Source organism: Mustelus asterias, chromosome 4 (assembly GCF_964213995.1).
Source record: "Mustelus asterias chromosome 4, sMusAst1.hap1.1, whole genome shotgun sequence".
NCBI classification, from domain to species: Eukaryota; Metazoa; Chordata; class Chondrichthyes; order Carcharhiniformes; family Triakidae; genus Mustelus; species Mustelus asterias.
In genome coordinates this window covers 40221213-40239574 of record NC_135804.1, presented here as the reverse complement: position 1 = coordinate 40239574, position 18362 = coordinate 40221213, and the positions used below count along the sequence as shown (strand labels likewise).

At 39.2% G+C, this 18362-nt stretch overlaps 1 protein-coding gene across 1 annotated transcript; it reads left to right on the top strand.

Annotated features, from left to right (window-relative positions):
* The first annotated feature begins 1541 nt into the window (after positions 1–1541).
* sall1a (spalt-like transcription factor 1a) lies at positions 1542–17015 on the top strand. Its single transcript, XM_078210877.1, has 3 exons — positions 1542–1617; positions 10292–13710; positions 15463–17015. The coding sequence occupies exons 1-3, from the start codon at positions 1545–1547 to the stop codon at positions 15901–15903; spliced, it is 3933 nt and encodes a 1310-aa protein (XP_078067003.1). The 5' UTR covers positions 1542–1544; the 3' UTR covers positions 15904–17015.
* Positions 17016–18362: the final 1347 nt, after the last annotated feature.

The window sequence follows — 18362 nt, the reverse complement described above, 5'->3', positions numbered from 1 at the left end:
CTCTATTCTCAAGAATTGTTAACTTCTAAAGTTTGGGTGGAAGTTAGCACCCTACCAGAAAAGAGAAAGTGTTTATTTTTATGTATTTTTTTTGAAAAGCCAAAAGTTGAGCAAAAAGATAAATAAAGAAAATGCCAAACAGTTCATTGCAACTTTAAAGCCTAGCACCTAACCAATCGTGCCCGATTCCCCAGTGTTGATAGTGCCAGTTCAGGCTGTCTCTGAATCTGGAAGGCTGGATTCACGGCACATTGTGAAATAACAAAAACAAAATGCTACATCCTTCCGCAGACACGCACATGTCTCGCCTTTTGGCTGCACCGACTCAAGTCGAGTCACACTGAAAATATAGGTGTGGAGGGGGGGGGGGGGGGGGTGAGGAAGAAGTAACATACCGCCCAAAAGCTGATACTTGTCAAAATTGATACAAAAGTCTGAGGTCACGTACCAACTGACTTAAGTGCAGCTTCTTCCCTGATGCCGTCAAGACTTTTGAATGGACCCACCTTATATTAAGTTGATCTTTACACCCCAGCTTTGACCGTAACACTACATTCTGCACTCTCGGCTTTCCTTCTCTATATACGGTATGCTTTGTCTGTATAGCGCAAGAAACAGTACTTTTCACTGTACACTAATACACGTGGACAATAAATCAATCAAATCATACCAGAAAAAAATAGATAAGAGAGGGGAAAATAAAATCATCCAAACACACGCACCAACATACTTTGTACCCTGCAAGCGGGCAGGATGGGGAGCGAATGGAGAGATGGGTGCAAAGTGCTAATGCTAAATAAGGAACTGAGGGAGGAATGCTGGTGATTTTCCCACACACACACATACACATTTTGTATCTATAAAGCGGGCAGGGAGGGAAGTGAATTGGAAGATGGATGTTGATAGTAAATAAAGAATTGAGAGAGGGATGCTGGTGGTTTTTCCACACACACACACATACTTTGTATCTATAAAGCGGGCAGGGAGGGAAGTGAATTGGGAGATGGGTGCTGATAGTAAATAAAGAATTGAGAGAGGAGTGCTGGTGGTTTTCCCACACACACACATACTTTGTATCCTCTAAAGCGGGCAGGGAGGGAAGTGAATTGGGAGATGGGCGCTGATGGTAAATAAAGAAATTGAGAGGGGTGGTTTTTAAAAGTAGCCCTAGCAACCGGCAGCGTGGAAAGGCTGGGGTGGGGTTGCTAAGGAGTTGTATGTATCCAGTTGCCGGGGCCGTGGAGCTCACACACTCACTGTGAGCCAGTCATTGGGCGAGAGCCCGGAGAACAGGAGCCGGAGCCAGAGCGCGCCAGCAAATCACAAGCTAATTGATTTAGTGCAGTAATTTGAATAGTCTTTAAGCCGCGCCTGGAAACGTGCCAATCGCCTTTCAAGAAGCGGATGATTAATCGCAATGCATTATTGATAATCATAATTATACCCCCACACACATGCGCACTGGAGGCGGCAGGGTCAATTTCCGTAATTTTGCAACTCCAGAATTTGTAATTTTTTATTCGCTTGCTGATGTATCAACCACCATGTCGCGTCGGAAGCAGGCGAAGCCGCAACACATCAAGTCGGACCAGGATATAGCATTATCCGCAGAGAATGGTGAGTCTTGAGTGGGAGTGAAATGACCCAAAGTTTGGCGGGGGGCAGATTTCTGGAGTTAGCAAGGCTGAAATTAACACGATTTAGCAATTAACCTCTTGTTTTTTTTTGGTGGGTGGGAGGCTCTCGCTGCTAAATTGTACAAGGAGGTCCCCCCGATGTGCTATCCCCACCAGCAAACAACAACAAGACAAAAAAAGATGAGTAGACATGCAGAACAAAACACTTTAGGGGTGACTCCCGTTACAATTTTATTTTCTCTTTCAACCCCCACCCCCCCACACACACAAATATATCAGAAAGTTTGATTTCGTACCTTCGCCTGAGCGTGGAATGAAGTTGTCCACCGCAGCACATGTGGAATCGAAGTATCACGTCTTCCAAAGTCTCCCTCTAGGCTGGCTGGCTGGCGGATTTAAAAGGCAGTATTCAGCTGAAATAACGCTGAATGTTTTGATGGAAAGGAGCCCGCAACCGTAGGCTAGGTTTAAAAATAACTTGACTGTAATGATGGCAGCGCTGTTTGTGTGTGTGTGTGTGTGTCCCAGTGTGACTTCAGTCACTGGGAGCCGAACACCTTGTTTGAAGGGAGGGGGGGATAAAATAAAGAGGAAAGGGGGGCGAAAAAAAAGTTCGCTCGGTGGCACAGACAGAGAGAGAGAGAGCCACAAGGCGAATCTGCGATTTTCAAAAAAGTGTGCAGGAAAGCCCCAGCGGAAAGTGGATAGAAAAGGGAGCGAGAACAAAAAATTAAAGGAGAGGGTTTGCTGTAAGCTTCAGGCAATTAACATTTTGAAAGATTTCCGCGGACGTGACCCCGTTGTTTATTTGCTGTTTAACAGAGCAGCGAGTCGTTTTACTGCATTTTTCACAGAAAACGACGTAGTCTGTGCGAGAAAGTTGTACACGTTAACGCCTGGTCTGTCAACATTGGGCTTTGGAAGCCTCACGTTGTGTTTTCTGAAGTGGAGAATCCCTCTTGAATACGAATCCTTTTCCTGAGTGAGGTTCGGACGATCTTGGAACAAAAAAAGAATGATTTGACGCAGTAACTTTCCAAAGCCTCATTTCCTTATCCATTTTTTTTAAAAAACTGGCTTTGCAGAGCAATGCAAAAGCCACTTTGCAGAGAAACGTAAAGCTTTAAGTCGATTTGTTTTGGAAATAACTTACTGTATATTTTTTTGTACACAGTTGAGTTGCTAAATATTTATTATCTGGTTTTTCACTAGAAAGAAAAGGCCGGGCTGTAAAAATCAGATAAGTAGAAAATGATTTTGTTCGCTATTGCCATTCCCGACGTTTCGGAGGAGCTTGGTTGTTTTTCGTAGCCCCGGGGGTTAGGAAGCACCTTTGACTTTGTTTCCAGATACTTTAGGACGATTTTTTTGGACGATAACTCACGTCCGCTATGCAAACTCCACGATCGCTCACTCTGTTACCAAAAAAAAAGCAACAAATTGCACTATTAGGGAATTTTCAGGAGCTGACGTGCCAGTTCGGATGTGTGTGAGTCATCCTGATCTGTGAATAGAGCACACAGCGCGCTCAGTCACCTGGATCAGCTAGAGATTTACTATTAAACCAGCCCAACACCACTCAACCAGGGTTATTCATTAAACACTGCTATCACAACAAAACTGCTTGAACATAGGTATGTATCTTCACTTTTCCACAGAATTATCATTGTTTAAAGCCAGTTAGTATGACAGACTGTGGATACTTCCCCTCCCCTCCCGAAGTCTTTCAAATTCGTAGTACATTGTAGTTTGTCATTAATTGAGGAACAAGTGAAGATTCCATGTACTTTGTATCAAGTCAGCTACAGTTTTTAGACTTGTGGAATACAGCTTGTGTAAGGACAGACTGGCTCCAACGTAGTTTTACAGGTGTAAATAAAATATATTTTGAGATCTTGCCCTGGTGTGTGTTGGAACTTGATGTGCATTTCAGATTCTTTTGAAGTGGTAAGTGCTGTAATTTACTGATGTCAAAAATGAAGAGGTTTTCTGGATAATTTAGTTTTAGGATTCTTTTTGTCAAATATTTGCAAATAAGGAGCACGGCCCGTGACCAGCGACTTGGATTCTTGGTGATTTTCTTTTGAAGATTATTGAAGGGAAAATGGTTCGAGCAAGTCCTGATTGAAAATTGGAAACAAGATGTCTTAACGGGGGGAGAAAGAAGTTGCTTTAATTGTTTCATTTATGGTACCTTAGCCATTAAATCGGAATGAGTCGCACACTGGAATCTTTTATTGAGCTTTGTTGCTGAATCTGGGACTTAAAAGTGGCCATAATCTTGCTTCATAGTAGAGTTGTAGAACAGAAGGCAAGCTTACTAGAATTTCACTCCCAAGGGTTACACAAGCAATAATAAGTTGGATCCAGCGTGATTTGAAGAAATAAGTCTTATCTTTAAAAAAGAGCAGCTTTATTCTTTTTGTTTCAGCAAGTTGTCTGAATGGATGAACATTTTTAATTCTCTTTTGGAACTTTATCGATGAGGTTTGGATTGAACCAAAATGATATTGTCTGCACGTGTAGCTCGCCTTATATGAACTGTACAAACACCTTAAGGATGCAAAATGCTTTTTGCCAAGGGTTTTTTTAGATTTATTTCCTGTGTGGACTGACCTTGTCTTGTTTGTTAATGCAATAGGCTTCTTTGATATATGCATATAAATGTGGGCTTTTTGCACTAGTCCTGTGGCAACTCGGTCAGTTTGCAGTAAGTATACATTGTTCTTAGTGACGTGATAAAGACACAAAATCTGAGAAAAATAACATTTACAATGGGGTTGGTTGGTGTACAGTTATTTTCTAAAAAAAATTGTAGTTGCCAGTGTGAGTTCTTGGCTCTATTTCGGGTTCAAATGTTTTGTTTGTTGCTGCCCAGTGGTGAGCCTAAAGGATATTCTGTGCATTCTTGGATAAACAGCTTAGTGAGAAACAGTGAGAGCTGGATAAATGATTTGACTATCCATTTGCCGTAAAGGACTTTTGACTTATTCTGGTCATGTAGTAAATAGCGGTTCTTATGTGATTCTTAATGTTGGGAGCTACGAAGTACTTTACTGTTCTGCTGTTTTAACCTTTGCCGCCTCCTTCTATCCAAAAGTGACAAGAGTTCATAACACAAGATGTACTTCAGTACCTTTGAATTGACCTCAGAAGTCAGTCCCACAGCCTGCCTAGCAGGATATCAGTACTTTATTTCAGCTTTAACCTTATCAGTACTACAGGAACCACTAACCCTTTTCCCCTTTCCCCTTAAATGCCAGACCCCTGATGAGGTAATTGATGGGTAGTTCCCACGGCACAGTTTTACCTTACCTACAACAGGGATTTAGTTTCTTGTCACATTGCCAATGTTTATGCAGCCAAAGCTTGTATGTAGCCTAAAGCAAAAATACTTTACGTGTGAGTAGGACAGTAGTACTGAAGTTTTTTTTTCACTTAGCTGTTGCAACTGGTACCCCATCTAGTGTTCATTCTGATGCACCCAGATTTTCAGCTGAATGCTGGAATTTATTTCATAACTGAGGTTTTGCTCAAAAATCGAGTGTTTTGGCAGATTTTGGAAGTATAGTTAAAAGATTATTGAATAGTGTCAATTTGGTGGAATCTTTGCAGATTTCATATAAAGAAGTGACTAATTTGTTAAAAACGATAACAGAAAGTAACTTTTTAAATTCAGTGTTTGCTTTTCATTAGGCTGCTTCTTGACGCCTAATATATGCTTTCAATTTCATCAACTTGTGTTTAATAATTTACCAAATGTTATAATTCAGATAGTCATATAAACGCACTACATATGTTTATTAAATAGTCACATGAAAAATAGATTTACTCCATGTCCAATATGAAGCACACAATGCTGTATTTTCAATGCTGATTTGTGTGAAGTTTTCACCTCTTTAGAGGTCATTATTATTGACTTGCATTAAATATCAAACACTTCAAACATCCAACAGTAGTAAATATTTTAAACCTTTGCCAAAACAAGAAAGTTCATAAAGGACAAATATGTGGACTTATTTAGTGTTGAATATTGATAAATAGAAAACTGTTTAAAATATACCTCAGTTTTCTCAATGCTTTATTTAGAGGAAATACTAAAATGTTTGAGGCCATATATCATTTTTTTAAAATGTAATTCAAAATGTGTTCCCATCTTGCTTTACTGCATAACAATTCGAAGAGCAGAAGGACAATAATGAGAGGCTTTATCTTGTTGAATAGGACAGTACATTGTGCATTAACATTGTGACTTTAAAAGCGGGTATGATTCATTGGTTCGTGTTGTATTTTTGCATGATATAAAATAAAAATCAATCAGATAGGTTTCCACTAGAATTAACACTCCAGTATTGAATAGTATTACTAACTAATACATTCAGACCACACTAAGCTTGTGGATCTGTGCTTCAGACTTTTGTGTATGCTGAGTTACAAAACTGATGAAGTGGGTCTTGTGATTTCCCACAGTAGTTATTTAGTTTGTATTGGTAATTATTTGTTTAAGTACAGCTGACCAAGCAAAACGAGGTTCTAGAGTGCCTTTGTGTTTTGATAAATGCGATCACACTGAAAAATATTTTTCTCTACATGGGGAGCTTTATTAACATGTCGGCAAAGGGACATAACTTTTTAATGTGTCAGGTATTGAGAGTTAATTAGAATTATTGTTAAATTCTCATATTTTGCCTTAATTTTCTTTGAAAAATAAAAGTTAGGGTGCGTACGACTATATATAAAATATTATATGTGTGCTAGAAATGAATGTTGCAGAAATTTGTTATTACTTCACAAGTATTTATTGGGTAAGCAAACTATAGCATGAACATCCGTGTTTAATTTATTCAACAGATGAACCAAGTAATTTAGAAAAATCCATCATATCTCAAATGTCATTTCCTTAAGCGCAGATGGCTCTGTGTTTTTAAAAACTTCAGAAATGAGCCACATGCCAGATAAATCATTCACTTGCTACTTTCGTGTTCCTTGGAACTGTCGCATTTTGATTTCTTTCCCATAGTCCTCGGCTTCCAATCTCCTTTTTTTAAAGTTGACATGAATAATAATTAACTTAACATTTTAATAATTTGGTTGCAGAACACCATAAAGGAATAATTCCTGTGTGTTTCCTGTAATCTCTGGTAAGCTAAATGTGCATGGAATGCACAGAATTATGGTCATTTTGGATTTGACTGTGTGCAGCAATATGTAAATAACTTCTAAAACTGCATTTAGAAGTAGAGCTCAGCAGGTCACAGAATTACAACTTTGTAGGTATTAAACTGAATGTACTGCAGGAGATGACATTAACGACCATTGTTCCGAATGTAGCCCAGGGACACTTGAGCAGTGTGGCAATTGAACCACATTATTTCAGATGATCTCCCCAATATCTGGAATTAATTGTCCCTGTGCTTTGCTATGGACTTGGATTCTGATGTCATGGCAACTTTCTATTATCTAATTCTGTAGTAAAGGGAAACATGCAGAGAGATAATCCCTGAATTAAACAAGATCAGCTTTCTGGGCCTTCCCTGATGACCACACACCATTGTGAGACAGAAGTTGCTGTCCTCATGCTGAGCAAACAATAGGGAGCCATCCTGTCCTTGAAAAGGATGAAGTGGGTTAGAGGGCTGAAATTTTTTGTTTGATTTGCAAATTAATCCTCAGTGTGATGAGAAATGCAAGTAACAGTGCGAATGAAAAAGGAAGTAAAAAGATCTTTCAGTGAAAGGTTTGAATAGGGACAATTTGCTTATCTATAAATCAGATTTTGCAACTAAATGTTTCAAATGAACACAAATAGTTCCAACTGTGCAGCCTACATGTTTTTGTCAGAGATCATTCTAGACTCTGACACTGGGAAGTACTGTATAACCCATTAACCTCCAAAGCCTCTTTGAACCAGTTTAAGCAATTTAATACTCAAGATTAGGTCAGTCACTGCATAGAGCAACCTTTTCTATTGTCTTTGCTGCTGCAGTCATCTTTAAGGATATTCATTTCTGGCTATCGCTAATTTATATATAATCACCATTTGTGTTTAGCCTATATTATGTGGAATATTTTCCTACATTTTATGCTCCATAATTTTTACAAGTAAAGCTTATACATAATTGTACTGATACTTAATTAAGCAAATGCTTAAATGTTTTTCAACTGCATGTAATTGAAAATATACAGTAAAATTTTGCTGCATTTACTTGTGTTGGTCTTGTTTAGGGTATGTATGTGTGTGTGCCTTTGTATGCATCTATGTTTTTCATAATTAACTTAGTAAGTGTTTCAGTGCTTTGGTACACAGCTCTCATGGAGGTAGATTGAGTAGAGGGATAATCGACTCAATGAAAACATAATTGCTATCTTGTCATTTCCAGCATCTATATTGTATTTCAGACCAGATTGAAGATTCCCCTCTGTGCTCGATACCTAGGTTTTGTGTCAAAAGTAATTTTTGTAGCCATAATGTGATGGCCATGAACCATTTGCCCACAAATTGTCATTAAGAAGGAAGTGATTAAGATAATTGATGTTGGGAAATCAAAAACTCACCTTGGTACACTGGGGTTCTTTCTGAGTTTTGGAGGTGAAGACACAATGAAGAAAGTTTTCCTTGCTTGCTACGTCTAACAAAATTATAAATTTAGCTCTTTATAAATTTTGATTTCCCCAACATTCGGAGGTACTATTCAGTGTGAAGAAAGAAATTTACCTTATATCTGAAAGCACAGTGTTCACATCAGTTCTAAATTGTACCATTCTGCATCACTGATCTTTGTGAGTACAATACTTGGTGGGGATGGGAGGGCACGGTCCCCTCTTATTTTGTTCCCCTTCAGTGTCTTCCAGTCATGTAGTTAAGCAAGCCAGCAATTTGTGGATAGTGTTTCAATACTATTCTGAACTTAGTCATTCGGTGGTAACTCTTTTTTGATCTCAGTTTGGTATTTAGCGATATAGTTGATATCAGCAATATTTGTGCAATTGTTCCTGCATCCAACAAGGCATCAAAAATGAATGCTCTAATGCGCTTCATCATTGCATTTTAAAAATATGTAGTGAGTTTCCTCAGAATTGTTGGTCATTTATTCTTTGAATACTTATTGAAAATATCTTTTAAGACGGTTTATAGTATCGAAACATTACAATGGTGACTGCACTTCAGAAGTACTTTTCTTGCTGTAAAGCATTTTGTGGCATTCTGCATTCACAAGAGGAATTATATGAATGCAAGTTCTTTCTTATTAAATTGTAGAGAGATAGGTTTCATCGCATTAGCCTCTTTGACTTACCCTTAAAGAGGCTGGCAACAAGAATTCCTAAATCTATCTTAATTCATACAACTACATCCATTTTAGAATACGAACCTTAACTTTGCAATGTGGTTTGATTTTGAATAAAAGTAAATGTGAAATTCTCTCCCCACATACCAGTACGAGAACCATTTCTTGTGTGAACGTTGTACCAGTTTTACAAATATTCGATGAGAGTGTATAGCAAGAGTCTTTGATCTCTTTGCATGTCTCCAAGCAATAAAGGGCACCAATGTGGTGAATTAGTTGCAATGCTGGTGTCCCTTCTCTGCACCTGCGTTGCTGGGTTTAAAAGGTCAGAGGTCCACTGCAATGTAAATATTATAGTTTTTCAATTGGATACCCAGAGTGTCCACCAAACTTGTTCAGCTACCAATGTAAACACAGCAATAGAAATATATGACCTATTAGCCTTCCAGATATTCTTCAATGTATGGCACCATATAAAAGAATGTTTAGGAAAGTTCAAAAATAGTTTAACAATTTTGAAATGTAAGAGATCCTGAAAAATTGGTTGTTAGTGGACCATCCTGGAAGGATGATAAAAATGCTTTAAAGAAAGTCTTGCAATATTTAGAGCATTAGAACAGTATTATTAAAAACTATTTTGAAGAGATACGTGCAGACATATTTTGCTTATACGTTGAAAACATTTAAAACATATTTTGAGCATTATTTTGTGTTTAATCATCAACTGATGTAACAAAACTATTTTACAAAATATATATTTTATTTGGTTTATATATAACATATTTAAAAGGCAGTGCTTTGAGTCATGGAGGATTCCATGAAACATTTAGATATTAGATCCCAATATCTCTTCTGCAGCCAGGTGACATGGTCACTGTTTCTCCTGTCATATAGTGATTGGGATCTGAATGATTACAAATTGGTTTAGTGACAGGGAGTGAACTATCAAAGACCTCTCTTATTCTGCTCGAAGTGAAAAAAAAAGTTGACAGATACTGAAGAGTCTTAACAAGTCCTCAAATGTTTGATTTGCACCCAGTGGACAAGGAGATGATGTGTATAAAATATTGGAAATCAATACTTTCTATGGAATTTCATTAAGCTCCAATGTCTTTAATTTGGAGAAATTTATATTTTGACGGACTGTCTTCAGGTACTTGATTCACTGAGATTTAGTGAATGATGGAATCCAGTTGCAAGCTTTACAGATCTTCATTCTAAGTAAGATCTATGATGTCCAAGCATTGATTTTTTTTCTACCCTCCCCCCCCCAACCTCCATATTTCGTTGATGCAGTTTGTGTACCATACTTGGTGAGGAATCTTGTGTCTGCTTGTTGACTAATCTCCTGTTCCTTTTATTTTCTAGGAATTTCACGAGAAGGGCACGAAGAACGAGTCCTTAAGAATGGGGACGCTCACGTCTGTGGCCGATGTTGTGCTGAGTTCTTTGAACTGCCCGATTTCCTTCATCACAAAAAAACTTGCACTAAGAAACAATTGGTTCTGATTGTAAATGAAAATTCAGCAGCTCCTTCAGAAGCCTCCTCTCCAAGATCTCCCGATAATCCTGTTGAAGAAGCAAATGACAAAATTAATATCACAAGTCAAGCAGACTGTAATGATCTTGTAGAGCATAAAAAAGTTGACCAGGAAGAATCCATGGAGGTGGACACTTCCAGCATCACTAGCAACAGCATCGTTAGCAGTTCTAACAGTAATAACAATAGTAATACAAGCAGTAATTATCCCACAATGGGTACCTCAGCTGTCACAACACCTCTACCTCATATAGGTGATCTAACAGCTCTGGGAAATTTCTCAATGTTAAACAGTAATGTGATCATTGAAAATCTTCAAAGTACTAAAGTGGCTGTAGCCCAGTTCTCCCAGGAAACAAGATCGAATAGTGCATCAAACAGCAAGGTTGCTGTTCCAGCACTTATGGAACAACTACTGGCTTTGCAACAACAACAGATCCATCAGTTACAGCTTATTGAACAAATCCGTCACCAGATAATCCTACTGGCTTCCCAAAATGCAGAAATTCCACCATCAGTTAACTCTTCCCAAGGTACTTTAGGAACTGCTGTTAATCCATTAACTACACTTAGTTCACATCTATCTCAGCAGCTTGCTGCTGCAGCTGGGCTAGCACAGAGCCTTGCCAGCCAATCTGCCAGCATCAATGGTGGAAAGCAACTTCATCTACCTCAGAGCAGCCTTGGAAGCACCATAGCTCAGCCTGGCAGTAGTTCTCCAAAAGTAAACGCATCCTCATTGCCTAGTACCATACAGCCCTCTGAAAGCATATCTACAAGTACCATTAGTGATTCTCAGTTAATCAGTCCTTCGGTATCTACAGTGTCCACACCAGCTCTTGGAATTAGCAGTTTACTAAGTCCTGCATCCAGTTTGTCCAACTCGCTGCTACCTCAAACCTCCACATCCACTTCTGTGTTTTCCACTCCTCTCTCAAGCATTGAAACAACTTCAGGAAACCTTGGCTCAATGACAGCTCTGGCAAATCAAAGGAAAGGCAAGCCACCAAATGTGGTCGTATTTGAGACTAAAAGCAGCTCTGATGAGGCTTTCTTTAAACATAAGTGCAGGTTTTGTGCTAAAGTGTTTGGAAGTGACAGTGCCTTGCAGATTCATTTGCGCTCCCATACTGGCGAGAGACCTTATAAATGCAACATTTGTGGTAACAGATTCTCCACAAAAGGAAATTTGAAGGTTCACTTTCAGAGGCACAGAGAAAAATATCCCCATATTCATATGAACCCCTATCCAGTTCCAGAACATTTAGACAATGTTCCAACAAATACAGGTATTCCATATGGAATGTCTATACCACCTGAAAAACCTATAACAAGTTGGCTAGATAGTAAGCCTGTATTACCTACACTGACCACATCTGTGGGCCTGCCACTCCCATCAACCATATCAGGTTTGTCGGCTATTATCAAATCAGAGGAGTGTCAGTCTATCTCAGTTAATCAGTCTTCTTGTAGCCCTCCTGGCTCGGTCCAGAGTGACTTAGGAGCGACAGAACCCGCCGTGAAAAATGCGAATGATTTGGACGAAGTGGAAGAAAGTGCTTCACCTACCTCAAATGGTAAACTAGATGAAAACACACAATCTATTAATTCTGTCACCAGCTTGGCTGTCCCTGTCAGTTCAAGTGCATCTGATTCAGGTCTAAGTACTACTTCTGCTTTTACAAGCCCACTTATACCACTTATGTCAGAACAGTTTAAGTCAAAGTTTCCATTTGGAGGTCTCTTAGATTCTTTGCAGGCGTCAGAAACTTCAAAGTTGCAGCAGCTAGTAGAAAATATTGACAGGAAGATGACGGACCCCAACCAATGTGTCATTTGCCATCGAGTTCTTAGTTGCCATAGTGCGCTGAAGATGCATTATCGTACACATACCGGTGAGAGGCCCTTCAAATGCAAAGTCTGTGGTCGTGCATTCACCACTAAGGGAAATCTGAAAACCCATTATGGTGTTCATCGTGCCATGCCACCACTGAGAGTTCAGCATTCTTGTCCGATATGCCAGAAGAAATTCACAAATGCTGTTGTATTGCAACAGCACATCCGAATGCATATGGGAGGCCAGATTCCAAATACTCCCGTTGCTGACAACTACCCTGAATCTATGGAATCTGACACGGCTTCTTTTGAAGACAAAAATTTTGATGATATAGATGACTACTCAGATGAGAATATGGAAGATTGTCCTGATAGTAGTGTACCAGACACACCCAAATCTGCAGAGGTGTCTCAAGGCAGTTTATCTCCATCTCCATTGCCGTCAGAAATGTCCAGTATTGTAGCTCTTGAGAATCAAATGAAAATGATTAACGCTGGTCTTGTTGAGCAGCTCCAAGCAAGCCTCAGGTCAGGTGAGAACGGATCAGCAGATGGAGACCAAATGACTAGTGACTCTTTTTCAATGATAGGGGATATGGAGAGCCAGAGTGCTGGAAGTCCTGCCATTTCAGAATCTACCTCTTCCATGCAGGCTCCATCCCCTGCCAACAGCAACACAGATAGTCGTAGGTCAAAGTCACCGGGCTGTGAAGAGAGACAGCACAGAACTTTACTATCAGATTTATCTAATTCAGTATCTCCAGCAACCACCAATGGTGGTGCCTTAGATCTGACTTCCAGTAATGCAGAACGAATAATTAAAGATGATGCTTTAAGCATGCTGTTTCCCAGTCGAGATCGGGGTAAGTTAAGGAATACATCTTGTGATATCTGTGGCAAAGCATTTGCTTGTCAGAGTGCCTTGGACATTCATTACAGAAGCCATACCAAAGAGCGTCCATATATTTGCACAGTATGCAATCGTGGCTTTTCCACTAAGGGTAATTTGAAGCAGCACATGTTGACACATCAGATGCGGGACCTTCCATCTCAGCTGTTTGAACCCAACAACTCTAATATAGGTCCTAATCAGAGCTCTTCAAATGTGGCTGCTAACAGTTTGACATCCCTAATCAAAACTGAGGTCAATGGTTTCATGCATGGGTGTTCCCAGGACTGTAAAGATCCACCTGCTAGCCTTATTTCATCAGGGCCTCTGTCTGCATCTGCTATCTCGCCTGTCCTGCCAGCACCGCAAAGAAGAACACCGAAACAGCATTACTGCACAGCATGTGGGAAAACATTCTCCTCATCCAGCGCTCTGCAGATACATGAGAGAACACATACTGGTGAAAAACCATTTGCCTGTACTATATGTGGAAGAGCTTTTACCACCAAAGGCAACTTGAAGGTATTTTCCGACATTATGTTAAATATGTTGAATTTGTGCATGTGATTTAGATATTAAACTGAAATGGAAACAGAGCAGCATCTAGTCATACTGTCGGCTTTAAAGACATAAGGAGGAAGGTGAGAAGAAACAGGATGTGTACACTGTTTTACCTGATGCAAATTACAAGTAGTTTGCTTTGTTAAACAAAATGCCATTCTAATCCTATATGCAATGCAACTACAGCAGTAGCTATGAATGTGAATCCTCTTAATTGACTTTGGAGCCGACGAAATGGAAAGCATGCAATCCCACATTTATTTCAGAACAATACCTTTCTTTTCAATCTATATTAGGGTCAGTAATGTTGAAAAAGTATATTTATGTTTTATACCAATTAGACGACGCATCAAGGAGGGGTATGGATATCAACGATAATAAGGGCTTGACACTTCACTTTAAAATGCCTGTAAGGCAGAATTTGTTGTGGTTACTTCAAATATATGCAGGTTAGATGGATTGGCCATGGTAAATTTCCCTTATGGTCAGAGGGACTAGCATGGTAAATATGTGGGGTTACTGGGATAAGGCCTGGGTGGGATTGTTGTCGGTGCAGGCTCGATAGGCCAAAGGGCCTCCTTCTGTACTGGAGGAATTCTATGATTCTTTGTCCACTAGCACCAAATAAGCCCAAATCATCAAATGAGTCCTGCACACCATAATACCTCAGCCACTGATTCTACTTTTATTTATCAACTGCTAGAATGAAGTTACAGACAAATTGTTTGCCAGTTGTTTATCTGGCAAATTTTAAAGCACAAGGTGGATCATTGACATCTCCTAATGTAGAACTCAGGTTTGGATGTGGATCCTGAGATTGATGCCAGCTTGGTTGGGAGTAGCACTCTGGCCTCTTGCTTGGGTCGGTTTTATCAGTCACAGTGAACGTATGCATGGGTTGGCGAAGAAGCCTGCCGATGTGTACAGAGATATCTGCATATTTCAGAATTCTATACAATAAGGAGGATAGCATAGATGCCCAGAGATAGTCCCGTGTCTCTTGTGAAAGGTCGGGTGGGTAGGATGCTGGAGGAGAGTGGAGAAATGGGATAATAAATTATATAAGTGTAATCAATGCATGGTGTTAAGAGAGTCAAAAATATGGAAAATTGACATTATGCCAGAAAAATCAAAGTACAATTTATATTAATGGAAAATATTGCAGTATGCTTAAATTGTGTGCATGTGATTTGTGAAACAATCAATTCTTGCAAACAGTTAATAAAATTCAATGTATTTTACATCCTGACGTTTAACTGATCACTTGTAGGAAATGGATTAACAAAGGTGTGGAAAAAAGACTCTAAAAAATTAAATGTCCTTTTGTTCGGTATTTAATTTAAGGAGCCATTGAGCACTACAAATATGTGCCGATTTCTTCTGACAAACTATTTCTCTTGGGATCGCCCATGTAATATGAGAGGAATAATAACCTTCAGTGGCTTGTCTCTGATGAGCAATCAGACTGTCAAGTTAAAGATATTTTATCCTTGTCTGATAAGGACGTTTACTCGCAGCGTTAGTGATGTCAGATATAATGTGAGTTATCACAACGAAATTGGATGCAGCAGTCTTAGCTAAATGCCGAACATGGCCCCAAAATGCATGCATTTTTCTTGTCCGTAGATTAGGTATGGCAGTGTCTTTGTTGATACCCAATTCTTGTGTGGTTGCCTGACCTAACTTTGTTCCATCTGATTTTTGACATTACAGGTTCATATGGGGACACACATGTGGAACAGTGCCCCTGCAAGGCGAGGGCGGCGTCTTTCAGTGGATGGTCCCATGGCATTCCTAAGTGGAAATCCCATTAAATTCACGGAAATGCTTCAGAAGGATTTGGCTGTTCGGGCTCGTGACGGAGACCCTTCTTCATTTTGGAACCAGTACGCAGCGGCACTAACGAATGGCTTAGCGATGAAGACCAATGAGATTTCAGTGATTCAGAACGGTGGACTTCCTCCGAATCCCGCTAGTCTGGGCAATGGTGGCAGCTCGCCCATCAGTGGGTTAACGGGAAGCATGGAGAAGCTTCACAATACTGAACCCAGTGCACCTCTAGCTGGTCTGGAGAAAATGTCAACCACTGAAAATGGAACGAACCATAAATTCACCCGCTTGGTGGAAGACAACAAAGAAATTGTATCAAACTGAAGTGACAGTCAACATTCCAACAATGGAAGTAATCTGGGGCGTCTTTCAGGCCAATGGACCAAAGTGTTGTGAGAACACCTTTTGTACAATGCCTAACTTTTAGTGTTGTATGAAAAACTTATTTATTAGTGATAACTTTGCTTTGCAAACAAGTTGCAAGTGTAAACTACTGGTCTTCAGCATCTTGGCCTATATACTAATGGACTAGAGTGCTTTAAACATGTAAGTTTCCTAGCATTTGCAGATCTATTCTGTTAGGTGATTTTTGCCCTTGCATTAACTTATTTTATGATTTGTGAGTAATCTAGTTTTAACATGACTGGCATTGGTGCAATGCCTCAAAAGTCCATTCCTCACTAAACAAGATCTGTATATATAATGTAAAGTTTTGGTAGTCTGCTACAGTATTCACAATCAGTTAATTGTTCAGTCATATCTTCCATTAACAAAATAACTGTAAAATTGCAGACTTCAAACTGAATGTCGATGCTGTTGCTCTGTAAGCAGTTTACCCTTTACTGTTTTTAACACCAAGTGAAATTGCAAGTTTTTTTGTAGGTTAAACCATTTCTGTTCTAAATGGTTCTTTGTACTGTGCTTTTCACTTACGTCATCTTAAATGTTGATGAGTTTCAGTGAAGTAATAAGCACGATGGTCATAGAAGGAAACTCCTGTTATTGTACCTTTAAATACAATAAAGATTTCTGCCCCATAGGTATATTTAGTATAGAAGAAAAATGTGCTGGACTTTCACATTGCTGCTACGTAAATGCATCTTTTGAACAATTTTGAAGGGAGTAATATGAAGCTATTGTAGATTATGTCTTGTGTGTGTATATATATATCATAATGACATATGTCTAGGGAAAATCATTAATGTATATACTGTACCGGTAAGTTGCTTAAGACAAAGCTTCATCTTCACCGACCGACGAGAGATAGTGTTTTATTGTGTAATAATTTTGTATTAGGTATGAAAACCCTTGTGACTGATATATGCACTTTCTTGGAAAGCTGGAAGAAACAATCCAGTTTCACTAAAATTTAATACCTACTAACAGCTGAGGTACTGTAATTCTTACTCATTTAATCAAATACATGAGTTTTGCAACAGCCACCCTTGATGCGTGTGTATTTTTGCTTTCTCTCTTAAAATCACTTTCTTTTGGGGTCCTGTCCACTAATTGCAAGTCCATTGACCTATTTTCTAAACTCGGTAAGTATCCATTTCTAAAAGGCTTTTAAAATGCAGATCTGTTCATCAGTGCTTTTTGCAAATTACTGATTTAAGATGTTTCTAACACATTAAAGGAGTTCAAAAAGCAGTGCAGAATAATGTGATTTTAATAGATGATTCTGTTGATTAAAAAAAATGGATTAGGACATTTCATTATTGCATAGTTTAATGTTTGCCAAGACCACTGGGTAAATACTGAGAATGTGCCTCTTGCACTCATGATTAAGCTCAACAATAAACAGAAGTACATTTTTTTAAAGTACAGATCGTCACATGAAATCAGATGTACACTTTTAATAAGCATCTTGGCAATTATAATCAAATGCTGTCTGTTTAAACTACTGGATGAGAACTTGATGGACAGAGCTTTGTGATATATCCTGATATGCATTGCCCATCTACCCCCATTTGAAAGCACAGTCTGCATGCTGGACTACATCTTATACCGAAGTTGAACCTCCATGCACTTGCATTTCATGGATTACCATAGTATGAATTTCTGAGACTTAAAAACGTTAGCCTCTTGGTTAACAGATTCCACCCCAAGAGTTGCAGTAACTAGTAGATTGTGTAGGATGTTTGGCAACTTAATCAAACTGCGTTTTAATATTGACCCAATTGATTGAGGTATTTTCGCTGCCGTGTGCTAGCAAGGGATCGTGGGGGAATTGGACAAATAACTTTCGCCTAAACGCCCCCTTTCCGCTGGAAATAATTCCTCGCTGCTACTTCTATGAAAGAAAAAGCGAGCAGATCTTATTGACAGTCTTTTCGAGCTGTCTCCTGCTTGCTGTTCGCACAGTATTGACATCGAAGGAGACAGTGGGAGCTTTTCCCAATGATTTTCCTTCATAAAGTGCTCACAGGGACAGGATTATAAATTCTTTGCGTGCTCCTCACTCTCTGGTCGCTTCATAGGATCTTTAATTACAGTATCGATTAGATCAGGCTCCTTCCGTCCCTCAGTTACTATTGATGGGAGGAGCTGGGTTTAGCTCTGGTAATTGCTTTTGTACTGGATATTTGTTTTTTTCTTATCTGTGAAATTAGTTATCGCGCCGAAGCCACTAACTGTGTGTGTGTGTGTGTGTGTGTTTTATATAAAATGCATTTACTTTGAACCAAGTGTGTAAGACCTGTAAAGGGGTTGCACTATAAGACAGTTGTGGAAGTCACATATGTTCAAATATGCTGCAACCCGGATTTGTATACCTTTGTTGG